At 35.4% G+C, this 17,999-nt stretch overlaps 1 protein-coding gene across 2 annotated transcripts in view; it reads left to right on the forward strand.

Annotated features, from left to right (window-relative positions):
* sp3 (phosphatidylinositide phosphatase spermathreecae) overlaps window positions 1-17,999 on the forward strand; it is a 400,619-nt gene that overhangs the window by 69,955 nt on the left and 312,665 nt on the right. For both annotated transcript variants that reach the window (XM_090394946.1, XM_090394954.1), the window contains exon 4: window positions 10,096-10,224. In XM_090394946.1, coding sequence (XP_090251072.1) covers window positions 10,096-10,224 — 129 coding nt within the window. The remainder of the gene's footprint in view (window positions 1-10,095; window positions 10,225-17,999) is intronic.

The following is a 17,999-nucleotide window of genomic DNA, read 5'->3' on the forward strand; positions in this document are numbered from 1 at the left end:
CTGGACAGAAGGATGAAATCCAGATGATTAGAGTAGAGCTCTCGTAGTACACATATATAATGGGAGATAAAACTGAATGTGAGACTTACGTATTTTCCTATGAGTGTTCCTGGTAAGATTTATGTAAGTATACTTGAGAAATGGTTGAGAAGGAGTGTGGTAGGGAAGCTTGGTGAAGAATCAGCTGGATTCAGAACAAATAGAGGCTGTTAAGATCAGATTTTCACTTTACGACAAATAGTTGAGAAATCATGGGAATATAACAAAGAGATGCATTTAAATTTTGCATATCTGGAAAACATATGACAAGGTGCCACCAGAAAAGCTATTCAAAACGCTACAGTTATATGGTGTAAATGGAGCAATATATCATGCAATCAGTGGCACACCCAGGGAGGGGGGGGGACAAGGGGCCATGGCCCCCCAAAAAGAAAAAGGAAAAAACACTAGAAAATTTTCAAAAAAATCTTTTATTAATTAAACATTTTTTAAAAATTTATATTGTGTTGTGTCTTCTGTTTCTATACTACTTATGAATTAGTGGGTCACATAAGGTGGGAATACCCTATAGCTCATGGGAATCACAGCCACCAAGCGCTACTTCGTTTGCCTGAGCCGGGCCAAAGGAGATCATGGGTACCATGTATTGGCGATCACTGCAGATGCTCAGTCATAGGTCGTATGCAATGTGTAGTGTGTATTCTCAAATCCTATAGTTAACTCGGCCTTCCCTCCCCAAGATTAAATCTGAGTGTGCCACTGCATGCAATACATTGTCTTTGAGTTGTAAGTTGGCAGTTAGAATTGAAGGAAGTACAGGAAGATGGTTTGATGTTAAATCCAGTGTCAGACAAGGATGTACATTATTCCCTCTGTTATTTACACCCTCTGTCCAAAAAGAAACTTTTCGAAAATAGAAGAAAGTAGTGGTGCCACCTGTTGTAATTTTTTGTTGTCGAAAGCGGCAACCTTCATTAGTGCTGTGTCAACTGTTTATGACATTTGTTTCATTAGAAGCCAAGTTATAGTGCCCAAAAGTGACAGTGTGTTTGACGAACAGTCAGAAAATGAGTTTCAAACAGAGAGCTGTGATTGACTTTTGTGTTAAACTTGGTAAAAGTTTTACTGAAACGTATCAAATGCTTCTAAAAGCATATGGTAATGAATGCTTATCCCATACTCAAGTTTATGAATGGTTTAAGCGATTTCAAAGTGGTAGTGAGATGCTTGAGGACGACGAAAAGCTGGGCCATCCAAAAACCGAACTGAGCAAAGTTAACATCCAAAAAATGCATGATTTCATCAAAGAAAATCAGAAATCATCCGTGAGATTAATTGAAGATGAATTACGGATTCCAAAAGTCAACTGTGCACAACATTTTGACAGAGTTTGGGCCTTCGTAAATTGAATTTGTGATTTATTCCCCACAAGTTGACCGACGAGCAAAAAAATGTATCGAATTGAACACTGAAGGATCTCATTAAAATCGTTCGTAAGGACTCAAACTTCCTTGAAATGATCATTACTGGTGATGAAATGTGGTGTTTTGAGTATGAGCCCGAAACAGAGTGCTGAATGGAGACCACCAGAAGAGGACATCCGAAAAAAGTCGCTTGGAGAAGACAATGCTGATTTGTTTCTACGATTCCCAGGTCATTATCCAGAAAGAATTTGTTCCGCCCTGCCAAACGGTCAGTGGTGAGTTTTATCTCGATGTTTTGAAGTGATTGATAGCGAGAATTTGTCGTGTGCGGCATGAATATTGTGACGACTGACAGTTCGTCAAAACACACCGTCACTCTTGGCACAATAACTAGGCTTCTAATGAAACAAATGTCATAAATAGTTGACACAACACTATTGAAGTTTGCCTCTTTCAACAACAAAAATATTCAACAGGTGGCGCCACTAGTTTCTTCTATTTTTCGAAAAGTTCAGTTTGTTTTTGGACAGAGGGTGTATTATCTATATGTATCACATTATGAAGGAAAGCAGTATTAAACCTGATATCAGAATTGGAGATGTTATTCTAAGCTCTTTACTTTATGCAGATAATGTTATACTTTTAAATAAATCCAGTGCAAGTTTGCAAGATTCCCTGACTAAATTGAATAACTGTTGTAATAAATTTTTTATGAAAATGAGCAATAACAGGACAAAGACAATGAAAGTATGCATTAATGATGAAAATATCAATTGCATCGTGAATGGAGAACCTATAGAACAAGTAAAAACATGTCAGCTACTTAGGCACAATTTTTAGTGAAGATAGTAAATTAAAAATGGAAATAGACAACATAATCAACAAAGCTGGTATGTTAGGAAGTCAACTGGATAAATTTATATGGAATAACAGAGAAATTAGTCAAAGTAAATTTGCTGTACAAGACAGTGTTCAAACCAATTTTAACTTATGGATCTGAGAGCTGGGTTAGAAATAAAACACTTGACCACCGATATGAGAGTCCTGAGAATGATTAGGGGCATGAACAGATGACATCAATGGCAATATCATATTAAAAATGAGGATATTAGGAAAGAACTTGACATTGTCTGCATCCAGGAATGTGTTAGCAGAGCTAATCTCTGGTGGTATGGTCACTTAAACAGAATGAGAGAAGAAAGATTAGCAAAACAAGTGTTCTCTGCCAGAGAAAATCAGATTTAGGATTTATAAAAAATGCTTTAGAAGGCAGAAATATAAGATCTGACATTGTTGGAGTCTTCACAGATAACAGATTGATGTGAAGGAAAATTGTTGAGAGGAAGTCAACAATTCAAGAAAATTCAGTCAAGAAAATTGTTAGGTTTTTTCATGTAGTGCTATCATAATATCCTGTACATCCCTTGAGGGCCAATGTCAGAAATTTGATGATAATGGTTATTGTAGAGTTAGATGAGGGAAATAGCTATACTATGATATTGCTGGACTTGACTATAGCATTTACAAGGATATTATACAGAAACTAACAAATTTGAGTAAATGAGGTAAATATTAAGCTAGTAAATAGATAAGAGGATAGCCCATAGACATTGGAGAACAAAAAAGAATTGCCAGTGGCCATTTCTTTTTGTTCATGTTCACCAAACATCAATATGATAGCTTGCCTTCTACTTCTGTCTTGCAAACCAACTTTTATTGGTAGCTATCTCTCTCTCTCTCATTTGCACACATCTATCTCAAAAATATGGAATTATAAAATCCTTGGTATTCTAGATAAAATCTACTTCTGAGAATAGGAACAGTCATGGTTATTATTATTATCTGGACATCTGTAAGATGTCCTGGGACTTATCACAAGTGGCCCACACTATTCATTTATTCTCACAATGCTTATCAGATTTTTTCCTTCACCGCTCCTTCACTGATTGCACATTTATCTACCCATTCCACTTATTTGCACTCTTAGCAAAAAAAACCTAGTTACTTACATCCCTACCAAGCACATTCTCACCCAATTTCTTTAATTATACTTGTACATGTACTTTATACACATCTAAGCAATCCATTGTACTAATGTCTTCACTTCTTGAAATATGTACCCACCTTAACTTCTTCCTTCTTCCGCTATGACCCTGAAATTTCTAGTCCCATCAGTTTTTTGTAAGTGTAATTATCCTCTGCATATTGCCTTATTCAAATTATCATGCAGAATCTCTACATCTCTTATTCGATGCTATCCTTCCCAATTTAGCATTATCCTCTGTAAAAACACCTTGAATACTCTCCTTCAAATAAAAAATATCACTGTTGTGCAAATTAAAAGGTACTATTCCACGCACATAGTCCTGTGCATGGAAGGCATATCACTGATCACCTTATCCTCAATTCTTCTCCTTCATAGTAGTGATGGAGAAGAATTGAGGAAAAATTAGTTTGCATGACAAAAGTAGAAAGCAAATTATATTCATGTTTGGTGAATGTGTCTAAAAAAGAAATCGTATCTGGCAACTGGCAAGTCTTTTTTTTTTTTTTAAAGCAAATTTTATTGTAAGATGAAATTTGTTTTAAATAATTTACTTTGATATAATTTACAATAAAATTAAAATAATTTTATTGTAAATTATTAGTTTTATTTAGAAAGTTAGTATCTCTGGCCCACTTCAATTTCAGATAGCAAGATGTTTGTCATCTACATAGCATAATCAAAGAGAACATTTGTGATTGAAATTTAAAGGTCTTATTTCACGATGTTCTAAATCAAAACTGGTCACATTTGGGGGTACTGGTGAGCTCATAAAAGCTCTTTCGAACCTGTTTGTAAAGTTTGTCTTTACAGGTGAAATGCTCAGAAATGATCTTAAATTTGAATATGTATGTAATGTCTGATAGCAGTTCTTGGGATAAAAATTCTAATGTCTCATTATGAAGAATATTTGTAAAAAAGAGATATACAAATTGACTTTGATAGCTAAACTTTAAGTTAAGTTTTAAGTCGCATTTTTTGAGAGAAATTCTGCAGAATTTTTTTTTTTTATTGAACAAACAGGGTGACAAATTAGAGAATGAATAAGGTTAGACAAAAATTTAGAAATGTAGGTAAGATTACCTATAAGTTCACAATTTTTTTTTTAATATCTGATCTATACACGAAAGGCCACAAGACCTATAGCACACTAGTGCTGTGCGTGTGGGCAAGAGGAAGTGAAGGAAGGAGGAGTCTGTTCACATTTTGCTCGACTAGTTGAGGGTTGTAATCTTTGGGGGAAGGCAAAGTGTGCAAGACTGTTCCAAGGGACAGATTTAGATGGAATGAAAGAGGAGTCAGTGAAGTTGGTTTGGTGAGTTCCAAGATGGACTCTAAAAGGGTGTTGGTTAGCAGTGGCTCTTGTTTTAATGACTTTGGACGAGAGTGGAGGAATAATAGTGATCATTTCAGCAGAGCACTGTCCATGAAAATATCTGTAAGAAGCACAAGGCAGAAACTGAACATCTTTGGGAGAAGGATTGAAGTGGGTCTGTGTGTGTGTGTGTGAGAGAGGGATCGTTAATTAGCCAGATTGCCCTCTTCTGGATAGAGTCGAGCAGTCTTAGAGAGGATCTTAGCATTTTGGTGGACCACCCTGAAATATGGGAGCAATATTCCATGTCTGGGCAAATGGGCTTTGTATAGAGTTAGCAGTTGTGAAGGTGTGAAATAGTGTCTTGTGCAAAAAAAGTACACCAAGTTTTTTAGTGATTGCTATAGTTGAAATATGGTTGTGCCAGGAAAGATCAGCAGTGCAAGTCAGTCCAAGAAGAGAAATCTGATCTTGTTTGGATATCTCAGTATTTCTGAAGGTAAAGGGGGAGAGAGATGCAAGCTCTTTCTTGTGAGAGATTAGACAGAACTGAGTTTTGGTAGCATCGAAGTTTACAAGGTTGTCCTTGCCCCACTGAGATATAGCTAGGAGATCTGAGTTCAAGTCCATGTTAGGTAGCTCTTGAGGATTCTAATACTTGAACACTAACAGGTTTGTTGAATGAAAAGGAGGAATGGAGTGTGCTGTCTTCAGCAAAGCTATAGCAAAGGATAGGATTAGAAGTCTTTGAGAGCAGATTATTTATATACATGATGAAGAGAGTGGGTGAAAGAACAGAACCTTGAGGTACTCCTGCATTGATGTTGAAATCTGAGGAGTAAGCCATCCACCATGATGCATATTGAGTGACCAGTGAGCAAGTTGGCAATCCATTTGCAGAGTGGGGAAGGTAGACCATAGGATGACAGTTTGGTGAGTAGGACTCTGTGCCAAACCTGAACAAATGCTTCAGAATGTTAAGGGCAACCACGTGAGTTTCTCCAAATTTCTCCATGGCCCTAGTCCATAGGTGGGTGGTGAAAGTAAGATCAACTGTAGATCACAAGTGGCAGAATCCATACTGCTGGTCACTCATTAGTTGGTATATCTCTAGATGGTTCAAGAGTGGTTGTTGATAACCTTCTCCATAGTTTTTGAGAGAACAGAAGTGAGAGCAATTGGATAGTAGGTCGTTGGTTGACTTTTATCACCTTTCTTTGGGATGGGCTGGATGTGGACCTGTTTCCATGTTGTTGTTGGGTAAATGCCAGTTGAATAGGATAGATTGAAGAGGTGATACAGGATAGTTGTTAGTTCTGGAGCACATTTTTCTGGATCATCTGGAGAGGATTGTCTGGTTTTCTGATGGAAAGATTTGAGATAGGTCATTGCTGATGGCAAACACCTCAGCATCCCTGCATGCTTGATTGGTGAAAGTGGAGAAGGGGAGCCAATATGAGTTGTGGATAGTGAAGTCCCAAGAAGGATGACCTTACTCTTGGGGTATTTTGACTGCAGAAAGACTGGCTTTACAGAGAGAAAGCTGAAGAGGTCAAAGTGGTTGATGGAGTTTGGAGAGTGATAGAAGGAGCATGCGAAAAGGGTAGGTTGATTTGGTAGAGAAATTTTGAGCCAAATCAGATCAAACAGTGGGGATTCAAGGATTTGAGTCTTTTGCATGGTTTGTCAGTTCTCATAAATGCACAAGTGTCACCCTTGTGGTGGAAAGAGCTGTGTAATGTGTAGTGAAAAATGTGTTGAAGTTGCCAGTTGGGGTTCTGAAAGGAATAATAGTTCTGGTTTTAGATGACTGCAGGTGGTGATGCACATCATTTATATTGCTGGGCCATGAATATTGTGAAGTGGATGCAGAAACTTTTTTTGGTAAGAATTGGTGTTGGTGGATTGTTTGATTGGATCTTTTATGATTATTTTGGTTGGATTTTTTTTTTTTTTAATTAACTATTTTGCGTGGGAGAATTTTAGAGATCCACAGGAAAAATACATTTCTTTCAGTTGTGACTCATTGTGTTTGGTGGATGGTGCACAACCATACCACCCACACATAAAGGAGTTGGTCTCCTATCCATATGTGGTCTCGAGTTCCTCCTGCAGCCACAGTATTTGGTCTCCCTCCAGTCACAAACTGGCAAAATATGTGTTTGGGATTTTTCACTAGCTAATCAGAAACCCTCTAAGTTTGTTACTACCTAATTCAGTCCCATGTACTAACTATCGGCCTGCTTGCTGAACAGTTTTACTACTGTACCCTTGAATTGGGGTGGGGGGTAGGTCTGGGCCTCCTGCAGCGAGATTGATATGTCTTTGATGGTATTACTCTCACTGCATGTGAGAAGAGTTGTGAGGGAGGCAGAAACTGGAACCCTTGCTCTAATCATACATGGCCGCAGTCACTTCAGGTCTCTAATAAGCAAGGTGGTAGTATTTCACCAGGTGATGAAAGACATCTACCACCTAGAAGTTAAGTTAGCATTTCCTCCAACTAGGGAAGATATTCTTTTTCAGTGCTAGTGCTGCTCGCCATGTTCGCCAGATTCTCCTTTGTGGAAACAGGCTATACCGCTGGAAGGTGGGGGATGATTTGACTCGACTGTGAGAGGCTATATATTGCACATCAACAGCCCTTTAGTAGCCCAAAGAAGGTTGAAGTAGAAAATTATTTTTTTGTAGTTTAGGTGGGCTGTAGATTCTAGGAGACCTTGTGTGGTATATTCTGATGTGTTTTATAGTTGCTTCATTATTGGAAGTGGTCTTATATAATAACATGTAGTTTATTTAGCGTTTTGCTATGATTCCTTCTGAAGGTTGATCCTAAAACCTCTTTGGTTCCACTATTTGGAATACTACTGAGCTGGAGCTACTATCCTTTCTAAAAATTAATCATTCACATATTTATTGCAAATTTGCCATAGGAAGATGGGATAATTTTTTAGACATATTCATCAAGTATGAATATACTGGCTCACATTTTGCAAGCTACTTTTTATAGGTTACTATATATGTATGTTATCTACGTGCCATCCACTTAAAAACAAGGAATTATAAAATTTTCATAGGAGCATATAAAATTTGCTCCTGCAAAAAATCATTGGCAATTGGGTGTTCCGAAAAGTTGTGATAAACATATGCCTAGATTCTGCAAACCTAATAAAACAGATTTGCTGTTATGCCAGCCTGGTTAGCCGAGTGGTTAGTGTATCTGTTCCCCAGCCAAAAGGCTGCGAGTTCGAATCCTGCCATGGGCATGGAGGTTTGTGATTGTCTGTGAAAATACTAGTGGTGGTGAATAGTAGGTGGCGTTGGTTTGCTAAGTTGGTGGATTGAGAGATGGAGATTTGGAGAGTAGATATCTTCCCCTTGATGACTTTTTAAACTCTTTGGAGGTGTTATGTAATAATAATAATAATAATTGCTCTCGACATCCTCCAAGGTAAGAAGTTACAGAACTCCTGTTCCTTATGTTAAGGCATTTCTGCATGTAGCATTTTTGCTACATGCAGAAATTCCAACTCATTATCACCTTCACAATCTTCAACCAAATCTATTAGTTATCTTTTCCAAATGACAAATTACTGCCTGGATGTTTATCATATTTAATGTTCCTGTAATTTATCTTATTTTTGTCATATGAAAAATCATTTAATAAAACATCTCAGAACATCAGATCCACATTTATCTTATCAAACCTCACAAACCTAGTCTGGCTCAACCTGAAGTCGACAGCACTATCCATGGGATTCACTAATTATAATTTTAAATATTTATTCAGAGAAAGTACTGAAGCCTTACTACATCCAGCTAACTTACATTGTGATGATTACCTTTTTCTTCCAAAAGTTTGGAAATTCTTATCTTCAGATGTATTAAATCTTTTTTAATGTCACAGTAGTGTTTTATCCCAGCTGCTATGAGACTGCATGCCTTAAAGTTTCACTGTAGTGGACACATTTCACTGTTCAGTTCTATTCAAATATTTGATGAGATATAAAATACTTATTAATGTCATTAATAACTTACCATTTAGCTGTGGCATGTATGTTCTCACACATTTAATTAAAGTGATGTGACATCACTTTAATCACAGACAGCTACACATTTACAAATTATATACGTATGCAATCTATACATTGACTCATTTGTTGTTAGGACCCTTCTGAGTTCACTCCTGTCTTCTTCTGTAACTGTATGGCATTCTCTCATTCCATACAGTCACTTCATATCATTCATATCTGCTAAAACTTAACTTTTATTTCTCTCTTTCATTCTAAGCATCAGTCACACATCTTTGCTGGTAAAAAAACATTTTTGTCACACTCCCACCCTTGAACATAGAATTGCCATACCATATTATCTTTTTCCTTCTCAGTCTTTTTCCTATTCTCTTATCCCATACCTTTACACTTCCCACCCGCCCCTTGCTTCTTTCTCTGCTCTACCACTCAAAAGACATGAGTGATCAAAAGACCGGCTCAGCTCATTCCTTCTGCCTTATGAGAGGACGTTATTTCTCTTATCACTGTTACCTTAATATTATCCTCTACTATCCCTTCTTTCATGTCACTTTTTTTTTCCAAACATGCCCTTTTATCATTTACATTTTGTTTACTTTCATTCATTACTCTAGTTGCATTCCAGCCTTCATTCTAACCTTTTATTCATTTTTACAGTGGTTTTCCCATTCACACATGCTTGCTAACACTTGTATCTTTGTGCCTTTGTTCCTATTATTCAGGCTCTGCTAAGTTGCTTCCATCAAAACCTGCACTTTTGGCACTTTCAATACACTTTTGCTGTTTCCATTTCCACAAACATCATCTCTCTAATGGTACATCACACAAATGCTACAAAGTCACTTATGTTAAATTCTTTTTAAACAGTGGTGTAATATTTTGGCTATGGTTCACACTATTATGCTTAGATGGCAGTTTGCTGTGCTATGAATTATTTATAAACATACAGTGTTATATATATATTTCCAGTCTCATATTTAAATTCTGGATGCTCATACCTAGCTAAGACCAAGCATAAGCAATCAGACTTAGGATTTTTTTTTTTTTTTTAATGTTGTTATTTCTTTCACAGTACACAGCCATTCATTAAAGAGGCAGTAGTACCTTAGGCTTTGTTCTCTCTCTTATTTGTGGGTATCACTTCACTGCTATTAAAGCTTGACCTAGACAGTTAGGCAGATATTTGATACAGTTAAGCTGTTACTGTCATATTTAAAATTTGCCAAATTATTAATGTTTAATTGTTTTCTGTTTCTAAATTATGAATGTTATTTCTTATAGTTATGCAGAAAGCACCATCTGAGTCCAAAGAAAATGGATAAGCACTCACCTGCAGATTTTCAACAGCGTGCATTTCAAAAAACTTGGAACACTATAAGAACTGCAACAGCCCAAGTAAAACCAAGAAAGGTAAATTTTAATCTGTGTTTATAATTTTAATGTTAGTTGAACAAGTTACTTGGTTATATTGAAACTGCATTTTGGGTTCCAAGTGTTTTTAATATATGCATTATGTTCCTAGAACCTAATTAATTTACATGAAATGTAAATTTAGTAAGGCTCTGTATTAAATTTAATCCTGAATTTATGTGAATATTAAGATGTTACCATATTTGTTGAAATACTAACCAGGTTTGTCTTTATGAAATGTTATTACAGATTTGAAACATATTTCATTGACATTTTCTCGTAAATTCTCTTTTTATTTATAATTGAAATTATTGGAGCAAATTAGTAATAGTTGTAATAAGTGCTAAAACCAATACATATTTCATTTACTCATCCATTAACCATTTATATGTATGTATTGAAGAATTTTCAGAATTTTCAAACTGTTTGAATACTAGAAACATAAGTGCCCCTGATTTCATCTTTAATTCATATTTAAAGGAATATTCTAGTAAGTCTATAGAAGATGCATGGAGTTTGGTGCTCAGTCTACTATATGTAATACTGAATAAATATGTAACATGTCATTCATGTCCATCAGTCTAATATTCACAAATCGTTGGATTGTTCTAAAAAAAAAAAAGTTTTGAGAACATTCAAAGTTGAGCAGCATCCAAATACAAACTGTAGATTCAAATATACAAATATTATTCAAGAAAAAAAAATGAAAAAAGTTTGAAAACAAGAACCAAACCTTGGAAGCTCACTGGGAGACCTTGAAGAAAACCTTGATTCAACCAAAGAAGCACCACTACATAGATAACCACTATTCATTCTTAGTATTAGTTTCTTTATTTCTTAAGGGAATCATTAACAACTTTTCTTTTCAGTTATCCATTTCTTTTTAACTGTCCTCTATGTATATTCTTTTTTTTTTTCATGTACATCTGCTTTTCAACTCATCTCACAATCTAGCATACTCTATATTTCAATAATTTTGGCTGTGCAAACTGTCATGAAAACTGGGTATTACAAATGGCAAAGCACAGTTCAGTCATGATAGATGCAGCACAGTCAAGGCAAAGCTTCCTTTTTACTTGATGCCTAATTTATATAGTCAACAGAAAAACTTTTACATATATTTTAGTTCCAACAATGCAAGACAGTTGTACATTTTGCTGATTCTTCGATTTTGCACTTACTGAACAAAATGTACTTTTCCATCAGTGAACTTCATTGTGAGGTATGGTTAGGCTTAACAGCTTCACTGGTCTTCAACTGTTACCAAAATCAGAGGCTCTTTTATTGCATTCTGTTTACATTGGAATATTGTTTGGACAAACATGTTAAAATATTATCAGTATGATATCCACTTATACCTTTTATTCAGATTTTAATAAAACTAACAAATAAAATTTGTCGGGTAAGTTAAAATATGTTTAAAAGAATTTAAACATCTTTTTACATCATGATATGAAAATTGGAGATGTTTCTCAGCTCTTTATTTAAATGTTATGCTGTAAAAAAAAAAAAAAAAAAAAAAAAAGGAGTACAAGTCTGCAGGATTCTGTAACTAAATCGATTACATGCTTTAACAAATTTGGCATGAAAATCATCAATAAGAAGGCTAAGAAAATATGCAGGAACATTGAAAAACATCAGCTGCATTCCAAAAATTGAACCTAAACATTTCAGCTATTTAGGTTCAATTTTTAGTGAAGATGCAATTTAATATTTAAATAGACAAGATAATAAACAAACCCAGTATACTGGCGAGTCAATTAAATAAATTTATAATATAGAGATATTGGTCAGAGCACTGAACTAACTGTATATAAAACAGTATTCAAAGCAATTGCTAGTGACTAGAGACCACAGATATGTGAGTGCAGATAAAAATGGTAGTGAACATATGGTATCAAGTGGCAGAATCATATTAAGATAGGGTGGAACTTGAGATTGTTAATATTCAAGAATGTATGATATGATTAGTCATGTGGTATGGTCACTTAAACAGAATGGAACAGGAAAGGTTAGCAAAATGCTGTTTCATGCAAGGATAGCAGGAAAAAGATCAGAGGAAGACAAAGATATAGGTGGATTAATGCAGTAACATGTATCCTAGAAGACTGAGATATAGACCATATTGGAGTCTATATGAATAACAGATTAATTGGGAAGAAAATTGTTGATAGGAAGTTAGTAAGAATGTAGATTTTCATATAGTACTATCATTGTATCCTGCATGTACCTTGAGGATAAATATTAGGAATTGAGCGATGATGAAAAACGTAATGAAATTCTCTGTGTGTGGGAATAATATTGAATGAAGGCAATTAAGGCATTACAGTATTGTAATGCAAAGCAGATTTATTAGCTTTATCAATATCAAACACAATAAGAATTTTTTTTATTCTGTATCTTATAGAGAAAATACAGAACACTTTAGATTGTTAGAGGAACAGTTCAAGTTGTAACTGAAAAGGAAAACTAATGTCCTTCTCTACGATCCAGATGAAAACAAAGTTAATTCAGAGAAATCATGCTAACCTAACCTAACCACATTTGCAGTTTTAGAATATACCTAACTGTTATCTATTCAAAATCAGAGAAATCTGTTTTAAATGTAAGAAATCTATTCTAAATCCAAGAATTAAGATACCAGTGTGAAATATTTATAACTGAAATGATTCTGATCCTCCCATGTTCATGTATGAAACACTGTTATGTAAAACAAATTTCAGTTTTCATATCACAAACCAAAATATTTGTATGGTTTCCATGACACTTTTCAATCTATGTGCTATAATAATGGCATATATTTTTATATGTAGTTTTGTATTGTTATAATTGGGCATTTATCTTCTTATATTTCTAATATTATTTTACTTACTTTTAATACTTGTATTCATATATATATATATATATATATATATATATATAATTATCTTCTTTTCTGACTTCCCCTTTTTAGTAATTTCTTAAACTATCAGTGAGTCATGTCTTAACTTTCAATCTAGGCCGATAAGCAATTATACAAGATGTGCACGTGAGTTATGAAGACAAAGGAAATGTCGTTAATTGGTGCCAATTCCTTTGTTTCATTTCAGGTACTGGTTCCTTCTTAATTTTAGAGAAAATTTATATTTATACTGCGCCACCCTAAAATGTACTTGATGAATATTTATTCATGGAACCAAACACAGTCTCGTAATTCTTAAACAATCTCACTGATAGGATTTATCTCGCAGTCGTAGCCCCTTAATTTATGTTTGTCAATCTTATCTCCCGCTTAGGTTCGAACTTTTAATGAACGGTTCAGTAAAAAAGAAATCAGGCAAGTCTTCACATTCATTTCAAAGGAAATTAACATTTAATACATTGAATAGACATAATACATATTATAATCAATTTTTTTCTGACATTAAATTAATTTTAGTTAATATTGGGAAGAGAGTAGTTTCACTTATGATGCTAAATCTCCTGTAACATATTAGATAATAATTTCAATTCGTTTCTTCTAACAAAATCTAACTCTCATCTATGTAAGACACCATTAAATACTATACTTTCTATAATTCACATACATTCACAATTATCTTCACACCATTAATTCAGTTATTCACAATTATCTTCTCACTACTATTTCAATTAGAGTATAGAGTTCCTAAGTTTCATCAGCATAACTCCTAAAGTTCTTTCAATGAGGGTTCAGTCCTAAGTTGAAGACGTACATATATCTAAATCAATGTCCCCTACACAATTTTTACATTAACAAATAAGAAACTCATTACCAGTAGTTGGGGACGCACTAGTCCTTCATGCATATCCCTACAGCACTTTCAATTTTCTGATTAACCTCCTAGATTTACCTCGGCTTTTCTACACATCAGTTGGATTCAGACATGACACATCGCTGACGTGGGAAACAATTCTGGCTCCTCGCTCGCTCATCAGTCGGCTGGGCATGGGTCTACGATCTTTGGCGTGATCTGGAACTTCACCGTGTCAGGTCATTCCATAGCCCCAAACTGCCCATGGACACTGCCACTAGCCGCGATGACCTCACGATGGACTTCTCCACTGATGACTCTAGTACAGGGAACGAGAAAAAAAAGCCGCGAGCTGGTGTCACAGCGTCTTTTAAAACGCACGCCCTACGTTTCTTGTCAGCATCATCCTGATTTCTCCCGTCGCGTCACTCCTATGAACACCTAGCGCCAATCTCACCCCTAGCGTTCTATTCGGAGGTCATCTGCGTGCGCCTTCTATTAGGTGCACGTGTATGACTTCAGGCCATTACTGTATAATCAGATTGCCTTTTGCCTTCAACATTGTAATAGCACTTACATAGATTACACATAGTTTAAATTTTACAGAACACTTATTTAATTTCGATATGATGCATTAGATTAAAACTTTCTTAAATATTAACGGAACTGATAATTTACAATTGATTATTTTTCTCTTGATATATTGATAGGCTTCGTAATTGATAAATCGCGTTAAATCTGAATGAAGGTAAAGGTTTTGACTTTTCTTTTCATTCAGAGTTTAACAGTATGTATGCTAGATTGTAATCTTTCTTATATAGTGAAACCTGTGGGTATCCATAACCATAAAATAACACGTCTGCCACAGTAAATAACTTTTTTTGTTATTTTTTTAATGATGATGGAATTTGTGATACTAAGTTAATGCATAGTAGTATCTTTAAATGTAAACACCTTTTCAAATAAAAAAATTATTTACTGTGGCATACGTGTTAATTTATTGTTAAGGTTCTAATCTGTAATGCCATTGTGTGTACCAGGTTATAATCTCTAATTCTATTGTGTGCATGTGTATACGCACGTACACACATGCTAGTTTGTAATCTTTAACACTGTTATAATGCAATGAACTATAACATTACTGGAATTGTGGTCTATTTTTGATGTTAATGTTAGGATGATCTCAGCACTTTCTTTGAAAAGGTGTTCATATTATTATTATTATTATTTCCCAAGACCTCATGGAGTCAAAGACTCATCTGGGAGGTCCTTTTATCACACACACATCTCATCATACCATGTCTTAAACACACTCAAACTCCTTGCAGTCACCACACTCTCAGGCAAGGCATTCCAATCATTCACAACTCTGCACAAAAAAAAACCTGCCTCTCACTCCCCTACTCACACCCTCTTTATACAGTTTCCAGGGATGACCTCTGGTTCTCCCCTGATCTCCCACTATTCTCTGTAGAACTTCTCCACCATTGATCTTATAACAACCCGTTACCAACTTGTAGGTCTCTATCATATCTTCCCTCTTCCTTCTCTCCACGAGACTCTGCAAATTACATCTTCTCAATCTTTCCTCATACTCAACATTCCAGAGGTCAGAAACTACCTTAGTCAGTTGCCTTTGGACCCTTTCCAACATCTCTTCATCCTTCTGAAAACCCGGTGACCAAATCTGGGTGCAATAGTCCATGTGTGGCCTAATCAAAGCCTTATACAATGGAACAAGAATCTCCCTACTTCTACATGTCTGGAGGGTATTAGGCCTTAAATAGGATACTACTATGCATTAACTTAGTATCACTTCAAATAGATACTACTATGCATTAACTTAGTATCACAAAGAATCCCACTGCAATGCACAGAAATTGACATGTCAATTTCTGTGCATTACTGTGCAATTCTGGACTTACAATGTTTAATTAAATGTATTTAATGAAATTTATCCATCCATCTGTTCATTGGACATTAGCAGATGCTGTATGGTCACTCAAATGCTTGGTATACAACAGAACCTCACCATGTGGTTGTGTTGTATACTTTTCTGGAGGCTTCAGATCTCTGAAGATCAGACACCATCCATCCATCTCATTGATGGTCTACCCCTTCCTCTTTTTCTAGGAATTTTATCTTCTATTACTGTTCTGAGAAGTCCTCCTTTCATCCTTTCAGTGTGTCCAAAGTATTTCAGCTTTTTTTTTTCTGTCACTATCCTTAAGGAGCCTTAAAGTTCTATTGATCCTTTCTACCATCCATCCATTTGTCCACCTTTCAGTATAAATCCTCCACAGCCTTCTGTAACACCACATCTCAAAAGCAGCTATCCTTTTCTTATCTGACTTCTTTTGGTTCCAAATTTCACATCCATAAGTCACTGTTGGAAAAACAGCTGCATCTAAAATCTTCAACTTTATTCTTGTAGAGATAGATCCATCCTATCCAGATTTTAAACAGGTCTCTGACTGTTGTTTTAGCTATTCCTAATCTTCTTCTGACATCTTCTGAACAGCAAGCAATTCTTCACATTAATAATGGATTCCAGGTACTCGAACTTGCTAACTTCCTCAATTTTTTCTCCATTAAGGTTCATTTGTTTCTCAGGAGCTTCCTTGTCTGTATTTTCTTAGAGAACCATAATCTTTGTTTTGCTAGGATTGAGCTGAAGTCCTCTGTTCTTACTGATCTCATTAACTTTGTCTAGAATTTGTCCTAGTTCTTCCTTGTCATTACAGAGGAGTACTATATCATCAGCATACTTCAGATTACTGATCAATCCACCACCTATCCTAATTCCTGTCTTGCACTCATCCAGTGCTACATGCATGATGTCCTCAGCATAAACAAGTGAGGTAAAGTAGACATCCTTGCCTAATTCCCTTTCTAGTAATCTGTAAGCCAATCAGTAATCAAACACCTGTTCGTACTATGGCTTCTGGCTACCTGTACAAGTTAGCAATATCAGATTTATAGTGTGTTGAGGAAAACCCAGTCTTTTCAATACTTCACATACTGAACACATTCAACAACTTTAGAGTAGTCTATGAAACACATTACCATAGGAAGTCTAAAGTCTTTATACTTTTCTGTGATCTGTCTAAGGCAAAGGATCTGATCTCTGGTATCCTTACCTTTCTTAAAACCTGCTTGTTCCTCAGGCACATCTGTCTCAACTTTGGCCTCAGTGCTATTTAGAATAATGAAATTTTGCTTGCATGAGATATTAAACTAATAGTTCTATAGTTCTTGCAATCCTTCATATCTCCTTTCTTATGTAGTGGTATGAAAATCAACTTCTTCCAGTCTCTTAGCCATGATCCTGTCTCCCATATCCTTGTAATCAATCTATGAAACACTCATCTTTCTACCCCTCTGTAGCCTTAACTCTGCTGGGATTCCACCTGCACCTATAGTCTTACTACTATTAAGCTGTTTAACTGCTCTTTCAACTTCATACTAAGCGGAGTTCCAAATTGAAATTTTTCTGGTGAGAGGGCTCCAAATTTTCTTTATCCTCTCTATTGTACAGTTCCTCACGGTATTCCTTCCATCTGCTTTTGATTTCCAGTCCTTCTGTCAGTACTGCTCCATTACTGGCTTTGATGACATGCAATTTGGGCTTAAACTTGTGTTTTAGGTCACAAACTAAACAAAACTTTCCTTTATGATTATGCCTCCTCATCTGGAACTCTCTTCACATTTATTAATATAAAACTTTTCCTTGTCCTGCCTGTTTAATATAATTAAACATATATAAATGTATTAAATTGGTGTTCTGAGGTTGGTTTATCATTTGATTGACCTGTTTGTCCAAAATTAAGAGAAGTTGTGGCTGCATGGAATTTGATGAACACTAGGCAGCTGCAAAGGAGAAATTTTATCTTTAGAAGAGAATAACAGAGTATGGATTTCATTGATGGTTTTATATGCTGCAATAAGTTGAAGTTTCTTGACAACATGAGAGACACGTTCTAAACACCTCTTAATATCTATGGCTATTAAGGCTATTATATA

The sequence above is a fragment of the Typopeltis vanoorti genome, chromosome 1 (assembly GCF_054136105.1).
Source record: "Typopeltis vanoorti isolate ZY-2024b chromosome 1, IOZ_Tvanoo_1.0, whole genome shotgun sequence".
NCBI lineage: Eukaryota > Metazoa > Arthropoda > Arachnida > Uropygi > Thelyphonidae > Typopeltis > Typopeltis vanoorti.